Raw genomic sequence first — 14,830 nt, forward strand, 5'->3', positions numbered from 1 at the left:
GGAGCCCACGGGGTGACACCGCATGGGGACAGGGGTGACACCACGTGGGACAGGGACGATGCTGCAAGGGAATGGGTGCGGAGGTGGTGGGCACCCTCCGAAGGGACTGCGCAGAATTAAAAAAAAAATAATAATAATAAAAAGAAGAGAGCCCGAACAATGCCTTTTCCCATCGTCCTGTTTTTTTGGAAGCTTCTGAACTGTTTTTGTTGAAATTTCCCAAAAATGTCAGCCGCAGGGAGACACCCAGCATGGGAAACTTCGCAGTCTGGCAGCGGCAGCCCCGGCCGCCGTGGGGGTCTTGACCCGAGCGTGGCCTCGTGGGGTCCCCGTGGGTATCGGGGGGGGGGGGACAGCGGTGTCAGGAGGGGTCCCCGCTGGTGGCACCCTCGGGACTCGTGTCCCCGTGTCCCTTCTGGTGTCACTCACCCTCCCCAACCCCCAGCTCGGACCCGCTGGCTTAACAGGGCGTGGGATGGGGACGGGGCAGGAGGGCACGGACCCCAAATCCGGGTACCTTCGGGGCGGTGGCACCCGGTGCTGGGCCGGGGGGGGGCAGGATCCGGCCGTCGGCGGGGAGCAGCCAGAGATGCCAGAGGAGCTCGGCCGCCTTCTGAGTCAGTGCGGCCGTCGGAAAACAGATGTGGTGAGCGCTGCCCTTTGACAGTGACCTTTAAAGCGCTGAGTCCGCGGCCGCCGCGTCCTGCCCACGAGCCGCCGCACGCGCTGCCATCAGCCGGGGAGGGCAGGATTTGGCCGCCTGTTCCCCCCCCCAAAGCCCAAGGTGGTCCCAAGGGGCTTGGAGCGGTCAGGACCCCCCCCCCCTCCTTGCTCTTTTTACCCCCCTCGCAGCTCTGGAGCTCCCTTCCCAGGGCCTCTCTGCGTTATTTTGGCACCCTCGTGGCGCGGGGCAGGATGCGGCCGTGGGGCCCAGAGCTCCTCGCTCTGCCCGGTGGGATGCGGAGGGACGGAGCCAGGAGCCTGGTGGTGTCCCCAAAATGGGGCTGAGCACCCCAGGAGGGGGATCCTGCTCCCTTCCCACCCCAGCTGGCACCCTGGGGCCGAGGCGCTGGCACCTTCCCCCTGCCACCCTCCTGCCAGCGCCGCGTCGCGTGGCACCGGGGCTGGGCCCGGCACTTTTACCCCGAATTAATCCAATTACTTGGATTTCCCAGCCAGAGCTCGCTCCATAAAGTCCTTGGACAGAGATAGCATCTGGCTCGAGGGCCAGGGTGTAAAAAACAAACAAGGAAAAAAAAAAAAAAAAAAAAAAAGCAGAGAAAAAGCCCGAGGAAAGGCGCAGCGGAGCTGTCTGACTGCCTGCATCCTTTTAAAGTGACCTGTGGGAAAAATAAAGAGGCTAGAAATGCAAAGAATCCAGCAGTCAGAGTTTTCTTTCTATTCCTCTCTGCAACATTTCCACATTCGTGGGTAATTTATAACCCGCTTAACCCCTTCCGTGCCGCCCCCCCCCCTCCCCAAAGCGCAGCCCCTCGCCCGCCGGGCGGCCGCACCTTGCCGGCTCTGTTTGCTTTGGGAAGCACAAAAATCCCCGCCGCCGCCTCGCTGTTTGCTGGAAAAGGGGGAAAAAAATCCCACTTACATCAAGGGAGTGCTCGAGTGCCGGGGCCGGTGCCGGGGTGCAGGGCTTGGGGTGGCCGCGGTGGCACCGGGGTGGCCGCGGTGGTGGCAGGAGCCCGGGTGGCCCCAAAAACGAGATGTAGGGGCAGCGGTGCTGCAGGCATGGAGAGGTTTTGGAGAGGGGTGGGAGGAGGGAGGGCGAGGAATTACCCGGCGGTAAATATTTGCCAACTGGGATATTGTGGCCTGGGAAGGGTTTTTTTTTATTATTATAATTATTAAACGTGAGCGAATCGAGGGCCAGGAGCGCGGGCTGGGGCCAGGCATCTTGCAGGCAGGTGCGAGCCTTTCCCACGGGCTGCTCTGCCAGCGCTCTCTCCCAGTTCTCCCAGTGCTCCCAGTGCTGCCAGAGATGCTCTGCCATCGGGTTTTGTCCCCCCCCCCAGGTCAGGGCAGCGGCTCTGCCCCCCCCCCTGCAGCACTGTGCCGTGATTTACGGTGGCAGCCCCCAATCTGCCCCATTTTCTTCGCCATTCATCACTGGGGCCAGACGTGAGGCCGTGGGGCTGGGGGGGGGGTCTAGGAGGGGGTTGGGGGGAGCGGAGCCAACCCCACAGCCCCCCCCTGAGCCCCTCCAGAGCACGTTTTCCCCCCGCCCTGCTTTGATTAACGAGATGAATAAGCTGGCGGAGCGCAGCGGGGCGAGGAGAGGAGCCAGGGGCAGCGATGCTCGAGGGGACCCAGCCCCCCCCCCCAGCCCAGCGGGAGCCCCCCCCTTCCCCGGGCTGGGGTCCTGCCATGTGTTCCCCATTAGGGCTGGAGGTTAGCGGAGCCCCCAGCCCCCCTCCTCCTCCTCCTCCTCCTCCTGCTTCGGGGTGCTGCCATAAATAAGGCTAATGGGCAGCGCGGCGGCAGCGGGCGTGAGGCCGGCCCCGTGCCTTTGATGTCTCCTAAACCCTGGGAAATAAAAGTTGTAAATCTGGGGTGTCGGGGGGGGGAGCCCCCGGCAGCGCGCCCTCGTCGGGAAGGGGCCCCGCCGGCACCTGGCCTCGCTGGGGGCTCGGCTGGGAGCCGAAATTTGGGGGATGTTGGCCTGGGGGTGGCACAGCCCAGCCCCTCTGCACCCCTGTCCCTCTGTGCCGCCAGCACCAGTGGTCCCCAGTCTCTGGGTGCCCCCCCCCCCAGTGTCCCCCCCCCAGTTCCTCTGCATCCCCCAGTGCTGCTGCATCCCCCGGTCCTGCATCCCTCTGCATCTGCAGCCCCACGTTCCCTGTCCCCCCCTGCATCCCCCGGTGTCCCCCCCTGCTCCCCGGTCCCCCTGCACCTCCTGGTCCCTGTGCACCCCCCCGGTGTCCCCCCCATCCCTCGGTCCTCCCGTGTCCCTCTGGGCCCCCTCCAGCCCCCCCCGTGCTTTCTGCCCCCCCCAGCACCCCCAGTGCCCACCCATCCATCCCCCTGTCTCCTGCATCCCCCATCCTGCTGCACCCCTGGTGCCTGAGCATCCCCCTGACCCCCCCTTGTCCCCCTGCATCCCCCAATTCCCCTCTCCCCCTGCATCCCCTCCACCCCCCGTCCTGCTGCATCCCCCGGTGCCTCAGCATCCCCCTGTCCCCATCCCCCTGCCCTCTCACATCTCCCCGTCCCCCTCCACCCCCCTGTCCCCCTCCACCCCCCCGGTACCTGAGCATCCTCCTGCACCCCCCCCGGACCCTCCTATCCCCCCCTTGTCCCCCTTCACCTCCGGTCCCCCCGCATCCCCGCGCACCCCCCGGTACCCCCTTTCCCTTTCCCTCAGGACATGTTTTTTTATTATTTTTTTTTAATTTTAATTTTTTTTTTTTTTTGGGGGGGGGCCTCTCCGGTGCCTCCGGAGCTGCGGCAGGCTGCGGCGGCTCCCCCCCCCCGCCCGCGGCTTTCTCCCCGCCGCCCCCTCCCGGCGCACGGCGCGTCACGGCGGGGCCGGCACCGGCGGCGGTGGCGGTGGCGGTGGCGGTGGCTGCGCTCCGCTCCGCTCCGTGCCTGCCATGGCCTCCCCGGGCCCCCGGGCCCCCCCGTTTCTCGTTCTCGGTTTGCTCCTGGCCGCCGCCTCCGCCGCCACCGCCGCCGCCGCCGCCGCCACCGATCCGTTCTCGCCCCAGCTCGGGGACACCGGAGCTTGCCACCGGCAGTGCGGCCGCAGCCTGCAGCACCGGGCCGTGAGTGGGGGGGGGGCCGGGCGGGGGGCACCGGGAGAAGCGGGGGGAAGCGGGGGGGAGAAGCCGGGGGGAGCAGCCGGAGCGGCGGGGAGGGGCAACGGGAGAAGCGGGGGGAGAAACGGGGGGAGAACCGGGAGAATTGGGGGGTGGCACCGGGAGAAGCCGGGGGTGGAACCGTGGGCACCGGGGGGAGCACTGGGAGAACTGGGGGGAGCACCGGGAGAAGCGGGGGGAGCACTGGGAGCACCGGGGGTGCACCAGGAGAAGCGGGGGGAGCACCGGGAGAAGCGGAGGATGGCACTGGGAGCACTGGGGGGAGCACTGGGAGCACTGGGGGGGGAGCACCGAGGGCATCAGGAGCACCGCAGGGAGCACCGGAGGGGGCACCGGGAGCACCGAGGGGGACGGTACCGGGAGCACCAGGCATCGCCATCCCGTAGGACCCTGGGGGCCTCGGGGGGGGCCACGCTGCACCGAGCCCCGCTGGGGATTTGGGGTGGCCCCGGTGACCCCCACTGGCAGCCCCTGCCTGAGTTTGGGGTGCCCCCGGTGCGGGGGGCAGCTTGGGATCCCTGCAGCAGTGCCCCCCTCCCCAGATCCGGGGTGTCCCAGGGGTCTGTCCCACCCACCCCAGATTTGGGGTGCCCCAGTGAGCCCCCCCCCAGCCCCCCCCCTGCATCCAGCACCGGTGAGGCCCTGGGGTGGCCGGGGGCCAGTGGGGATGGGGCCAGTAGGGATGGGGTGGGGGGCAAGCAGGTGATGCTGGGGGGGGCCAGCATTGACCCGGGGATTCAGAGGGAGGCGAGCGCTGCTCGCTGGACCCGGAGCATCACGGAAAGCCCCGGATCAGAGCCCTGCTCGTGGCACCGTGCTGGGGACCGGCCGCTGATGGGGCCATGCAGGGGATGCAATCCAAGCCATGGGCCCGATGCGGCTCTGTCTCTTTGTAATGCCAGCAATAGGGGAAAAAAAAAGGGCTGGGGTGGGTCCTGGCCCCTTTGTAGGGGAGCAGGGTTGGGGGCCACGCACGGCAGGGCCGTATCCAGGCCGGTGCCTTGGCAGGAGCCTGCGCAGCCCCCGCTGCCCGGGGGTGGGCATGGAGATGTCCCCCCAGCTGGGCTTGTTGGGTGCTGGAGGCAAAGGGGGGGCAGCTCCTGGTGCTGCCTGCGGGTGCACAGACACCCCCCAAGAACCCCCAGCCCCCCCGGTGCCACCAGCACCCCCCATTGTGCGCGCACCCACGGCGGTGCTGACCCCAGCGCGTTGCCCCCGTGGCCCCCATCCCTTACGGGGCCCTTGCGGTGCCAGGGGGGGGCCGTGCCGGGGGGTCGGGCGCAGCCCCCGTGGCTGAGCTCGGTGCCAGCTCCGCGCCGTCCTCCTCCTCCCTGCAGGATGCTGTTCTCAACGCCTGTTACCGGGGCTGCCGGCTGTTCTCCATCTGTCACTTCGTGGATGCGAGCGCGGCGCTCAACACAACCAGAGCCGAGTGTGAAGCAGGTGAGCAGCCGGCGGCCCGGCGGCCCCCGCTCCCCAAAAACTGTCCAAAAGGGGCTCCTCCACTCACCGCTGTCACCGCCCCGGCGCCTTCCACCCTCCCTGGCTCCCCTGCGCCCCGGGGGCCGCATCCTGGGCATCCCGCCGGGGAGGGTGGGATTTGGGGAGGGTGGTGCTGGTTTCCCCATTTTTTTGGGGGGGGGGGAAGGGACAACTTGGTGATGGAGCTGGGGCTTGGGGTGCTGCTGGTGGGATTTTTGGGTGACGTGGAGCTCAGACCCAGCACCCCGGCTCCGTACTGAGCACCCCCAATCCTCCCGGCAGCGTGCGCCGAAGCCTACAGCAACGCGCAGGAGCGCTTCGGCTGCAGGACCGGGTGCCGAAAGCAGCTGCCGGAGGTGGAAAGCAGGATGGACAAGGTGAGGAGGGGGATTGGGAGCCCCCAGCCCACCCCTTCCCACCCAGCCTGTCCCCACGGGGCCCATGGTGCCGCTTAATTAGTGCTGTGGTTAATTGGGCGTTGGTTTGGGACAGGGCGATTCCGCTGAGCTCCCCAGCTGGGAGGTTTTGGCCAGGTATTGTGAATTCCCCCAGTTTTGATCCTTTATCCGTCCCAGCAATTAGCAACGCTTTCCCTCCTGCGTTTAATTAATCCAGCTTTTGCCCAATTAATTAAATTAGACTTTGGCCCACGGTAGAAGCTCTTGGCTCTGTACGCGTGCAGGCTGAGATGATTTTGTGCCGTGGAAGGCAGGGGTAAGGCACCGGGCTCCTTCCCCAGCCACATTTGGGCCCTTTTCTAAGAGCCTCAGCCCCGGGGTTGGGGACAAACATCGGGGACAAACCCCTGCGCTGTCCCCCAGCCCCAAATGTGCCGCCCCCCCCCCTTCGCCCGCCCAAAGCCTTTTTTTCCTTTGGGTTCCCAGACAAGCAGGCAAAGCAGATTTAGCATAATAATTAGATACAGAATCTGACCTATTTATTTCCTGTTTGCTGGTTTGACCGTGCAAGGGGCTGTCGGAAAATGTTCGAAGCCAGTGGCAGGGAGCAGCCAAGCGGATTCCAGCAGGGATGCTTTAAAAATAACAAACCGCCGAGACGGCCAAGAATCCAGGGCACGGGGCCGCTGCCAGGAGAGAAACGCCCTCGGCATCTCGGCCGCTGCTCTCCTATTGTTTAAGGCGCTGCTGCGAGCGCGCGGGGCCGGGTGACAGCCGTGGGGACCGCGGGCTGGGGGGACACCGCGGGCGCTGGCCCCGGCCGGGTGCGTGTGCAGGTGGCTGCCCCTCCAGGAGCCCTTTGCTCGCTTTGGAGCTGCGTGGTGGTGGGAGACGAGGCTTGGAGATGAGCATCGGGGTCAATCCGGCCACGTCCTCCTGGCGGGACGTTGTCTGCTGGGGTGGGTGGCCGGGGGACGCCGGCGACGCGCTGTCCCCGCTGCTTTGCAGAGCCCCGAGGTGAAGGCGCCGCCGTTCTCCGTGCTGGATTTGGTCTCCACCTTCTGCAACGACATCGTCAGCTCTGCCCAGAGCTTCATCTCCTCCACCTGGACCTTCTACCTGCAGGCGGACGATGGCAAAGTGGTGGTGTTCCAGGTGGGGGGGTGGAGGGGGGGGGACCCCCGGCCGCTCTCCGCTGGGTGCTGAGCGAGCTGGGGACCCCCTCGCCGACCTCGTTCTCCCTCTTCCCTCGCTGCAGTCCCAGCCCCAGCTGGAGTTCCCCCTGCCCGAGGTGCAGATGACCCAGCCGGAGCGGCCGGGACCGGGGGCCAGCCCCCACGTCCCGCAGCCCCACGCAGGTGCAGGATGGGGGGGGGGGGACCGGGCTGTTGTTGGGGGGGGGTGGGGGTGGTCGGGAGCTTCTGAGCCCTCCTGGCTCCCATCCGATTTCTCCAGAGCGGAACAAATCCCCCGATTCTCAGCTCTGATCCGCTTCCCACCCCCTGCACCCATGCTGAGGGGGGGGTGAGGGGGGTGGGACCGTGCTTGGCACCCTCTGGGGTGCTTCTGCGCCCCCCAGCAGAGGGTCCCTGGGGGGAGAGGGACGTATCGAGCACCCCTGCACCCAAATTGCAGCGGGTGCCCGGGCTCAGCATCACCCTTTTCCCTCCCAGGCCCCCGGCAGAAGGAGGAGAAGCACCCCCCCGGGAAGGAGCCGCGGGGCAAAACCAAACCCGCGGACACCCCGCAGCCGGAGCACGATTTCCTGGGCTGCATGGCCAAGTAGGTGCCGCGGGGCTGCAGGGGGCACGGGGGGGCTGCACCGGGTCGGCCACCCCCTTACCATACCCAGAACCCTGCCATAAACCGGCCCCTGTTTTTTGGCGGGGGGCGGCGGGGTGTTACAGGCGCTCGGGCCTTCCTCGCTGGATCCTGGCCGCCTGCCTCTTCCTCTCCATCATGGTGATGCTGTGGCTGAGCTGCGCCAGCTTGGTGACGGCCCCCGAGCAGCACGTCAAGACCCAGGTACGGGGCGAGCGGTGTTGAGTCAGCGGGGGGGTCCCTTTGGGGTCCCCACCACCCCGTGTGTCCCCCTCCCCATTAAATCTGGGTGCTGAGACGTGGCCATCCCAGTCCCCACCATCGTGGCCGGGCTGCTCGTTGTGTCCCCACACTGGGGACCGGGGGGGGTCCCGTGCCCTGCTCCGGGGTTGCACGGTCCCCTCTGCCTCTCTTGCAGCCTCTGAGCATCAACGGGGACAAGGAGTTCCTGGAGGACCTGGACGGCCCCGGAGCCTTCCCCCTGCCGCCCGTCATCGCCGTCACCCTGTGCCCCGCGCACGGCGAGGACGCGGGGCCGCTGCCCCTCAAGGTCGACCTGGACAAAACCGTCCTGTAGCTCTCCTGCCCCTTCCCCATCACCTCCCTGCCACCTCGCTGTCACCGTCCCCATGCCGGTGTCCCCGGGTCCTGCTCTTCTCCCCCGTGTCCCCAGCTCCCCGTGGGCTCTGCCTCCGTGGTGGGTGGGGGGGGTCCTGGCTGGATGCCACCGTCACCCCTAGGGCCAGCCTGGGGCTTTTCCTCCTCCGTTAACGTTGCTGCGTGGTGGGCTCCTGCTTCCCGGAGCTAAAAGAGGGCTGCCAGCGTGGAGAGGATGGGGGGAGCCCGTCTGCTCCGGAGCAGAGCCCCCCGGGGCCCCCCAGACCTCCGGGCATGGGTCCAGCGCTGGGCAGGAGGGAGCCGGCTGCGGTGGGGGATGGAGCAACGTCTGCAGCGCTCTGGGGTTTGGCTCGGCACATCCCCGGCCTCCCACCTTGGGCTGAGCCTCCAAGGCGCCGGCTCCGGCCCTGGGAACTCCCTTCCGCCGGCCGGAGCCGATTGCCTCGGGGAGCCGAAACGTGGCGAATGGATTTGGCGTTGGCAGCCGGAGAGAGCGGCGGATCTGGCCGCCTCCGTGCCCACGCGAGGACCCAGCCGGCCCCTCGCAGGAGCTGCCGAGGGGCCCCGGGATGGATCCTTCCCCTCCCTGCTCCCTGAGGCCTCGGGGGTTTTATCTGGTGCTGGTGGGACCGAGCGGGGGACGCGGTGGCATTTCCCTGCCCTGTGCTCCTGGGGTGCGTCCAAGCACAGGCAGAGGTGCTGGGATGTGCTGGGATGTGCTGGGATGTGCTGGGATGTCTCCGGCCGGGGCTCAGCATCTCTGCCCGCATCCCGGAGAGGCTCAGCCCCCCGAGTGGCACCAGCTCCGGGTCCCTAGAAGGGGTGAGGACCCCCTAGAAGGGTCCCAAGGACCTCGTGGCCAAGCGGAGCCCCTCAGGGCTCGCCCTGGTGCAGCTCAGAGCGGGGGCACCCCCCCCACCTCCCACCCTTCTCCATCACCTCCTGCGGCGTTTCGTGGTTCAATTCACACCGGCATGTGGTCCCTCGGCCCCCGGCACCCCGTGGGGACACCCCTGGGGACAGCCCGGCGGTGGCAGTCCCCCCCCGCAGCCACCTAACACACGTGTACAGGTTAACTTATTCCCCCTGCCCCTCCGCCCCTCGGTTTTTACGCTCTCCCCCTTTTTGGGGGGGCCGCGCTGTGTGTCGTTGCGGGGCAGGGGAGGCTCTTGGCCCCCGGCCCCCGCCGGTTTTGTGCTGCTCCATATCACACGTGCAACATAGCTGGGTTTGGGGGGGTGTGGGCTGGGGGGAGGCGCTGCGGGTTGGGGGGGTGGGGGGGGGGCTCGTGTCCGTTTTTGGGGTACACTTCTCGGTGTCGCTTTGTGGCAGCTCAGCTCAGTGTCAAGCTCGGTGCAGTCCGTGTCGTTGTCTCAGCCACGTGGCTCCCCCCCGCCCCCAGTGCCCGGTCCTGGGGGGGGGGCTGAAACCGTGGCTGGGGAGCACCCATCCCGCATCGGTTTGGGTTCCAAGGAGCAAACCCGGCCCCAAGCTGCCTGCGGAGCCTGGGTCCGGCTGGGCAGTGCGGGAGGGGAAATAAAAGGTTTGTACCAGACCCGGGGAGTCGGCGGCTTTGTGGGGAGGGGGGCTGAGCCCCCGCGTGGGGCTGGCAGTGGGGTGCAGGACCCTTCCCAGCCCGGTGTGTGCCTTTACAAGCTGGGCAAGGAGGAAATTGCCGATGAATGCAACTTGGTGCAAAAGCAGGGTGGTGTTCCTGGGGGAGAGGGTTGGTGACCCCGTGCCGTGCATAAATACGAAGACAGGACGTGGAAAAAGGACTTTTTGCACTTAAAAACCCCAAAAGACACCCGGTTTAGAGAAGGATGACCATTTAGAGAAGGGACGGTGCCGAGGGGGCCGTGCACAACGCCTGTCACTGCACTGCACCCAGCTCGAGGGCCGGGACGTGCGGGTGTGCGCGCCCGCACCTTGCCCCCTCGCCGTGTGTTTTTCCTGGCGGGGCGCCCGCATCCACGCTGCCGCCGAGCTCTCGCCGTGCCAAGCACGCCACGAAGCTCAGGCGAGGGCCCGGAGGCTCGTTCTTAGCACTTCGGGAGCTCAGCAGGGTCCCGTCCTCGGAGCCAGCGGTGGCACGGGGGCCCCCGAGGAGCCGGGGCTGGCGCTTTGCTCAGCTGCTCCTTGTCCCCGGGACGTGGCGCCGGTGCCGGCGAGGTGCCTGCCCGGCCCCGGGGAGCAGCAGCTGGGTGCTGGGGTGCTTGGTGCACGTCGCAGCCAAAGAAGGCTGTCCCTGGGGGATGCGGAGTGTGCAGCAGCAGCCCTGGGTGGAAGCCAGCAGCTGCTGCTGCCATGGCACAGCCCCTGCATGGCCCTAAATTGGGGGGGGGGGGGTGTCCCCCCAACGATGCTGGGTGCTGGTGGGCGATGCTGAGCTCTCCCCGGGCTCAGGTAGCTCAGCAGATGGGAAGGGGCAGCATTTCCAGCCCCCTGGGGTGCTGAAGGTTGGAGTCCAGCACTGGGCAGCCACAAGTAGGTGACCCCAAGACACAACCCCCCCCCTCCGTCCCCCGAGTGCCCCCCAAGTGGCTTTCTGGGGGGGGATTTCCACCCACGTTTTCCCTGTGGAGCCCAGGACGTCAGCGCTGAGCCCTGTTACAGCCTGGGCAAGGATGCTGGCACCCGGCGGCGATGCAGCAGTGGTTGGGTGCAGCAGGAACAACCCCCCCCCAAAAAAAAAACAACCCTTTGGAGGAAACCCCCAGCCCGGCGCTGCCTGCGGGGGGATCCCCCCCTGTGCAGGGCTCTGAGTGCCCCCCGCCACCGTTTGGTGCCGAGGGAGGTGGCGGGGGGCGAGATCGGAGCAGACAGCTGGCAAACCCTGCCCCGGCTCCGAGCGGGTCCCTCCTGGGACAGGAGCCGGGCTCCGAGCCGCGGACAAGCTCCTCTCCTTTAAACTGGATCAGATTCCTCGCTGCTGGCTCGGGGTGCAGGAAACCGTGCCCAGGAGCAGGTGAGGAGGGACCCCACTCTGGCGAGGAGGAGACGCATGAAATTAGCTGGTTCCACTCCCCCCAGCAGGCAGCCGGGGCATTTTTCCATCCGACGCCTTTTTCCTTCTCGCTCCCTGTTGTGGTTTTTCACGGGGAAAGCAAAAAAATAAAAAAAAATAAATAAATAAATCGCGGTGTGTGGCCCCGTGAGCGAAGAGGAGAGCGATGGGGAAGAGGAGCAGGACTGCACCCTCCGACCCACGGGGGGCACGGGGAACTGTGCTGGGCCACGTCCTCGCCGCCAGCATCCGTGCGCCCACGCGTCCAGCCCTGGGTCAGAAAGGAGCCACAGGCCGGTAGGTGGGGACTGTCAGCCACGCTGCGATGAGAAACAGCCTCTAAAAACTGGGGGAGGCCAACGAGCAGCCCCCCAGGACCTCCTCGTGGACCCCAAAGCATTGCCAGGCACGGATTCCCCTCCCCTGTTGTTCTCTGCTGTGTCGTGTGGGGCAGAAAGCCCAGGGATGGGACAGCGGGGTGGGGACGGGCCCTGAGAATTCCCCGCTTTGTACCCCTCCCAATTTCCTCATCAATTCTTCTGGTTTGTAGCAGAGGCTGTGCTGGTTTGGCTGGGTCTGTGTCTGCTGTTCCCCATCGCGCCTTCCCACCAGAAGGGCCGGGTCCGGGGAGATGGTGCTGAGCGCAAGGAAGCCACACGAGGTTTCTCCTTGGAGGTCTCTGATAAGAACCCACAATTATGTGGCGCGATGGTTTGGGGCCCTCTCAGAGCAGGGTTTGTGAAGATGATGGAAAAAGAGCCTCTCAGCTGGGGAAGGGCCATTTCCTCGCTGCTCCAGCTCCTCTTAGCACGAGGCTGCCCCAGCACATCAGCACCCGGAGCGCCCAGCGAAAACACTGTGCCCGTGGGTTCCCCTTCCCCGTCCTCCTTCCCGTGACCTACCCAAAGGGAACGGGGCAGCGGGTGATTCAGCAACAAGAAAACCGAAGGAAAAACAATCTCCTGGTGCTAATGGGATTGGTTCTGTCCCTACCACGCACATTCCAGCCCGGCTCAAGGGACCGCTTGGGGGGAAAAAGGAGGGGTTGACGAAGCCAAATTCTTCTCCGTCTTCAAATGGCAGGGTTCGGCGCGGTGCCGCTGGCCGGAGCACCCTCTCCGCAGCCGGCACGGAGCGCCTGCGTGCATCCAGCCCGCCGCCAAGTGACATGCATTTTCCATTCCCTGGGCTTCATTACTTCTTGGAACGCAGACCGCATGCGTTCGGGCCGCGAGGGGCTTTCGCTTCCCTCCGTGTTTATTTTCACTGCCGTGTGTTCTTTTGCCAGGTGAGGAGCGCAGCCAAGCTGGTCAGGGAGAGCGCGGATGTATGGTTGCGGTTTGGCCGGGCGGGTGGGAATCGGGCTCCCCGCAGCACCTGCTCGCCGGCAGGCGTTGGAGAAATCCCACTGCTTGCAACGGGACGACACGTGTGCGCTCTGCGCTTCGCTGCCTCGCGGCCTCGCGGCGAGGCTGGGTGCTGGAGCCAATGCCAAGTGGTTTTGGGGACGGCCAACGGTGCCAAACGCTGTGGGTGCTGCATGCGTGGGATTTGAAGGAGCCCGAGCCTCAGGCAACGAGCAATTCAGCCCTCCTGCAAGCACACGGCTCTGCTGTTGGCTTTCTGCTTGTGCCTGCTCTTCCAGCTTGCTCCTCAGTGCAGGGCACAGCAATATCTACACCTACGTATGCACTGGATGGGATGCACAGGGTGGGAGCCCAGAGAGCCAGGTGATTTCCATCCCTGAAGGATGCTGCTGGGCCAGTGCGTTGCACCAGAGCCCTGTGCTGTACCAGTTCAGCTCTGTGGTGGGAGCTGGGGGACCTGCAGGAGTGGCAGCAGGGGGTGAGAACTCAGGAGCATTGCAAGTGGGGAAGGAGAGAGCATCCCACAGCCTCCCAGGAGAGCCCGGTAACATCTCAGGGAGCTGAAACATCTCCGTGTCTGAGCCTGATGGTGGGGAGAGGCAGGCAGGGTGTCCTAAAGGGGGGCAAAATATAAGGAGGGGGAAGGAACAGCCCCGGGCTCTGCCAGCACATGCAGGCGCACCCCAGCCCGCGTGCCTCCCCGGGCTCACGCGCTTGCTGGGATTACACGGGGATTAGCACAGAGCAGCCTACGGGGAGTGGGGAGGGAATAAAACCAGCCAGGAGCACGGGCACTGAAAATGTCGGCCAGCACCCTCCGTGCAGGCAGGAGATGGAGCTGCGTTGGGTGCCGGCGCTGTGCGGAGACAGGGAGCGAGAGGGAGGTCACCCGCTGGCTCCTCCGCAACAACAGCGTGGAAAGGACCCGAGAGGCTTCCTTGTGCTGGGGAAAATCTAGCAAGAATCGGAAAAAAAAAAAAAAAAAGCTCGTGGCGGCCAGCTGTCCGCCGCCTCCACCCAAGGCAAAGTGCGTGGACCGATAGCGCTGCGAGGAATTCCTGCTTCTGAGCACTTGCAGGATGAAACGGAGAGGTCGGAGGAAAAGGCAGAGCTGCCAGCTCATGATTTTGTCATTAGTCTCACAGTGCTGGATGCAGATTTTAAAGCCCCAGCTGTGGGAGTCGTGGGATAAGCGAGAGCTTGGCTTGCATTAAAAAGGTACATTGCTAGACTTCATGTTTTGTAGGGGGGAAACCAGTGAAAATATGACTCAAATACATCCTCATGACTTAAAATGAATGTCAGAAAGACAAGGAATGTAAATAGTTTGGGGGCTGATTCTTTCTTTTTTTTTTTAATATATTTTTTTAGCCCGGTAAGTCAGACTTGTGATTTTACAGGGAGATCACCGCTCTCCACAGTAGGAAAACCAGGGCTGCCTTGATATACTGTGTGTGCAGGATAAATATATTAAAGTTGTGCGAGTTACTCAGATGCTGTGCTAACACTGGCCATAAAAATCACCTTAGATATAAGGCAGGCTCCTTGGGGAAGGGGCTAAGTGCACTCAACAAATAATGAATAGAAATAAAAATAAATATCAAATGGCCCATAAAATCAAACAATAATGGTAACTAGAAAGTTCCTGGATCTGCTGTGAGAGATAAAATCCCATCAGCAGTATGAAATAACAAGAAATACCCCCTTTTGGTTCCTTCTCCACATGACACAAGTCAGCACGCCTGGTCACCAGAGCAGTTATGGAATACATCTTCCTTCCAGAGTCTTATAAATGCATTTTTCATGCTTTGGGAGACCTTCTGGGGTTCAATTTAACTGGGATCTGGGGAACATGTGAAAGGCATTTACAGCATGCGGCACAGCCTGGGTTTTCCTGCCGGGGAAGCAGAGGTGTAACGTTCGCAGCTCCCATCCGCCAAGCCGCCCGGCTGCGAGGGACGCAGGGCTCCGCAGCGCGGCCGGGCTGGATGGCAGCGGGGCTGCTTTATGGCTGTGCACGTCTTGGACTGAAACGTAAGGGCTTGAAAATATAGAGACGAACCTCAAAAATAAAGAGTGAAAGCGTAGAGCGTAAAGCTTGTAAAGAAGGGGGTGTGCTGCGGGGCTAAGGCTACGGAAAGTGGCCCCCGGAGAAAGTGGGGAGTATCGAATGGAGCAGAGCTGGTGGTGGAGGGAGCAGGATAAGCGCCAGGGCTTGGTAAGGAGAGGCAGGAGAAGAAATCCCCGAAGCCCCAGCCGAGCTGCTTTTCAAAGAGCACAGAGCGATGTGGAGTGCTGGGCGCTGGA

General features: G+C 64.6%; 1 protein-coding gene across 2 annotated transcripts; it reads left to right on the plus strand.

The window, feature by feature from the left end:
• Positions 1–3,511: 3,511 nt before the first annotated feature.
• TMEM59L (transmembrane protein 59 like) lies at positions 3,512–9,704 on the plus strand. Of its 2 annotated transcripts, none has more exons than XM_068661608.1 (8): positions 3,512–3,776; positions 5,168–5,273; positions 5,595–5,689; positions 6,719–6,865; positions 6,969–7,068; positions 7,384–7,492; positions 7,594–7,735; positions 7,950–9,704. In XM_068661608.1, the coding sequence occupies exons 1-8, from the start codon at positions 3,606–3,608 to the stop codon at positions 8,106–8,108; spliced, it is 1,029 nt and encodes a 342-aa protein (XP_068517709.1). In that variant the 5' UTR covers positions 3,512–3,605; the 3' UTR covers positions 8,109–9,704. The 2 variants fall into 2 exon arrangements, with proteins under 2 accessions (XP_068517709.1, XP_068517711.1); XM_068661610.1 differs by having other exon boundaries at positions 3,515–3,776; positions 7,618–7,735.
• Positions 9,705–14,830: the final 5,126 nt, after the last annotated feature.

The sequence above is a fragment of the Anas acuta genome, chromosome 26, assembly GCF_963932015.1.
Source record: "Anas acuta chromosome 26, bAnaAcu1.1, whole genome shotgun sequence".
NCBI lineage: Eukaryota > Metazoa > Chordata > Aves > Anseriformes > Anatidae > Anas > Anas acuta.

Excerpts from the sequence above, each read along its gene's own strand:
- TMEM59L (XM_068661608.1), top strand. The coding sequence starts at position 3,606 with ATGGCCTCCCCGGGCCCCCGGGCCCCCCCGTTTCTCGTTCTCGGTTTG. Across the intron at positions 3,777-5,167 it reads GCAGCCTGCAGCACCGGGCC|GATGCTGTTCTCAACGCCTG; the intron begins GTGAGTGGGGGG and ends TCCTCCCTGCAG. Across the intron at positions 5,274-5,594 it reads CAGAGCCGAGTGTGAAGCAG|CGTGCGCCGAAGCCTACAGC; the intron begins GTGAGCAGCCGG and ends TCCTCCCGGCAG.